We start from the raw sequence: 2,425 nt of genomic DNA on the forward strand, positions 1-2,425 counted from the left end.
GCACTGCTGTGGTAAAAACAGTCCTTACTCTGTTTCAGAAACGGGCAGTTAAAGCAGAAACCAGCGCTACAAAACTGAAACAGGAAAACGCGTTACTCCAGGTATGAAGCAGTTTGCTTAAGGCCTTGCTGGGACTAAAAGTGTACACCTTGACATTGAGCCATAAAAGGAATATTGAAAAAACTTATCTACGCCTCGTTTTTCCTCATGAATGCCACAGAAAGCGTTTTGGAGTGGAACACTTCAGCTCTGTGCAGACTGTTAACTTCCTCTCTGGGATGTGTGGTACTTACAGTTTTGCTGCAGTTTCATGGGATGCTCAAATGCTGTTCGATATTTGCCGTAACACAATGGGTGTTCAGCCGTGGGAAGGCGATTGGCAGAGATGGGAGAGAAGCTTGAGAGATTGCAGATAACTCAGCAGAGCCTGTGTAGCGTTGGGTGATGGCATCAGCGTTGGGGAGCAGCTTCTGTCCCCACCGTCGGAGCTGGAACAGGCCACTGGCAGCAGGCTGGGGCTGTGAGATGGGCAGAATGAGGGCTGCTGGCTGTCATGAAAACACTGCGTATGTGTTCAGTTTGAATAAAAACTTCTGAGGTGTAGCTTTCTGTCAGAGGGTGGTCTCCAGAGCACTCTGATGATGGGATCTGTTCATTACTGTTGTACCTAATACATTGGGGATTGGACTAGATGATCTTCTGAGGTCCTTTCCAATCCTTAACGTTCTGTGTTTTTGTGATTGCTGTATGACTGTATTTGTCAGCTACTTTAGTGGTAAAGATCTCCTGGAGTTCTGTGGCTATTTTCACATACAGGTTTTGTTTGTTTCCTCCCTAGGTTCAGCTGAACAATTACAAGACAGAGAATGAAGCCTTGAGGTCGGGCCAGTCAGCGAGCTTGGCTGTGGTGAAACAAAACGCAGACCTTGCCTTACAGAACCTTCTCACGGTCATAACCAACTCGCGGTCGTCAATCAAGTGAGTTGTTTTAAGACTGCTTTCCTAACACAACAGTCTTCTCCAAATACTGGGTCACGACTAGATGTCCCCAGGGTTTGCTTTTAGGATTGAAACTTGAGTTCTTGTATGCCAGATCAGCTAGTCCATGTTCTTACCTGCCATGTGTTTTTCTGCAAGTTTAGGTAATAACTGGAATGTGTAAGTCTTATTTTTTTACTTAACGTAAAACCATTTTACTTAAACTCTGTAAGTCTCTTGTACTTCATTTCTTCAGTCCAGATAAACTGCTTCTTGATAAACCAAATTGTGTGGGTAAACCTCACCCAAATACTGCCCGGCCGCTTTGCTCCTCGGTCTAATGCTGCATCTCTCCCTGTTCCAGGCAGTTGGTCTCTGGAGCAGAATCACTGCAGCTCGTCGCCGATCTCCTTAAATCAATAGACAGAATTTCTGAAATGCCAGAAGATGGACAGTAAAACTACAAAATGGACTCAAATGGAGAACTTTGCTTTCATGCAGAAACGATTCCTAAAAAGTTCAATTCTGATATTCACCCTCGTTACGACACACGAAGCTGTTAGCGCTGCTGCAGAGCCGGCTTTTCCATCTCTACCCACTGCGCGTTCCTGAACCCACACGGACAGACCTGCTGGGCCGGGACCACAGCCCCTCACCCCTTGCACCCCGCATTCTCTTGAGCCCTCCAGGATTCAGCCGGGACCCCGCAAACTCCCCCGATTTTGGCTGGGGCTGCCCTTGCCTCTCCCTCCCCATGGGGCTGTTCCGTGCCGCGGAGGGAAAAAGGGCAAGTGGAGCGGAAAGGGAGGCGTTTGTAATCCTCACCCCGTCGCGGTGTACCGGGTCTTGCGGAGCTATTAAAGGCGGCGGAGGGGACGGCGCAGCTCGGGTGCGATCGCTGCGGGCACCGCGGAGGGGTGCGGGGACCCGGGAGCGCTCCGCCTCTCCCTCCCCATGGGGCTGTTCCGTGCCGCGGAGGGAAAAAGGGCAAGTGGAGCGGAAAGGGAGGCGTTTGTAATCCTCACCCCGTCGCGGTGTACCGGGTCTTGCGGAGCTATTAAAGGCGGCGGAGGGGACGGCGCAGCTCGGGTGCGATCGCTGCGGGCACCGCGGAGGGGTGCGGGGACCCGGGAGCGCTCCCTCCTGGGCGGTGTCACGTGCGGGGCTCAGCTGACCGAGGCGCCCAGCGGTGATTGGGCGGACCCAGGCGGTGAAGTTCAGGCCCGGCAGCCCGCGGCGCAGCCATGTCCCGCTGGCCGGGCCCGGCTGGGCCCTGCTGTCCTCCCGGTGTTGAGGCCGCGCTGTCTCCCGCGGCCCTTGACCTGAACGCGGAGCGGGAGAAGATCCGGCGGGAGATCGAGGAGCTGGAGCAGAGCCTGGGGCCCGGCGGCGCCGAGGTGGCCGTGTCCGACTTCAGTCTCAGCTCCGACACGGGTACGGCGGGGGG

General features: G+C 54.0%; 2 protein-coding genes across 2 annotated transcripts in view; both read left to right on the plus strand.

Annotated features, from left to right (window-relative positions):
* LOC104546055 (serologically defined colon cancer antigen 3 homolog) overlaps positions 1 to 1,436 on the plus strand; it is a gene marked incomplete at its 5' end in the record, with an annotated part of 2,956 nt that extends 1,520 nt beyond the window's left edge. The window contains 3 exon segments of the mRNA XM_010191346.1: positions 39 to 101; positions 839 to 978; positions 1,343 to 1,436. Of these exon segments, the coding sequence (XP_010189648.1) occupies positions 39 to 101; positions 839 to 978; positions 1,343 to 1,436 (297 nt within the window).
* Positions 1,437 to 2,222: 786 nt separating this feature from the next.
* Positions 2,223 to 2,425, plus strand: part of SNAPC4 (small nuclear RNA activating complex, polypeptide 4, 190kDa) — a 16,548-nt gene continuing 16,345 nt past the window's right edge. Inside the window, exon 1 of the mRNA XM_010191347.1 lies at positions 2,223 to 2,412. Within this exon, the coding sequence (XP_010189649.1) occupies positions 2,223 to 2,412 (190 nt within the window). The remainder of the gene's footprint in view (positions 2,413 to 2,425) is intronic.

The sequence above is a fragment of the Mesitornis unicolor genome, unplaced genomic scaffold, assembly GCF_000695765.1.
Source record: "Mesitornis unicolor isolate BGI_N332 unplaced genomic scaffold, ASM69576v1 scaffold12629, whole genome shotgun sequence".
In the NCBI taxonomy this organism is placed as follows: domain Eukaryota; kingdom Metazoa; phylum Chordata; class Aves; order Mesitornithiformes; family Mesitornithidae; genus Mesitornis; species Mesitornis unicolor.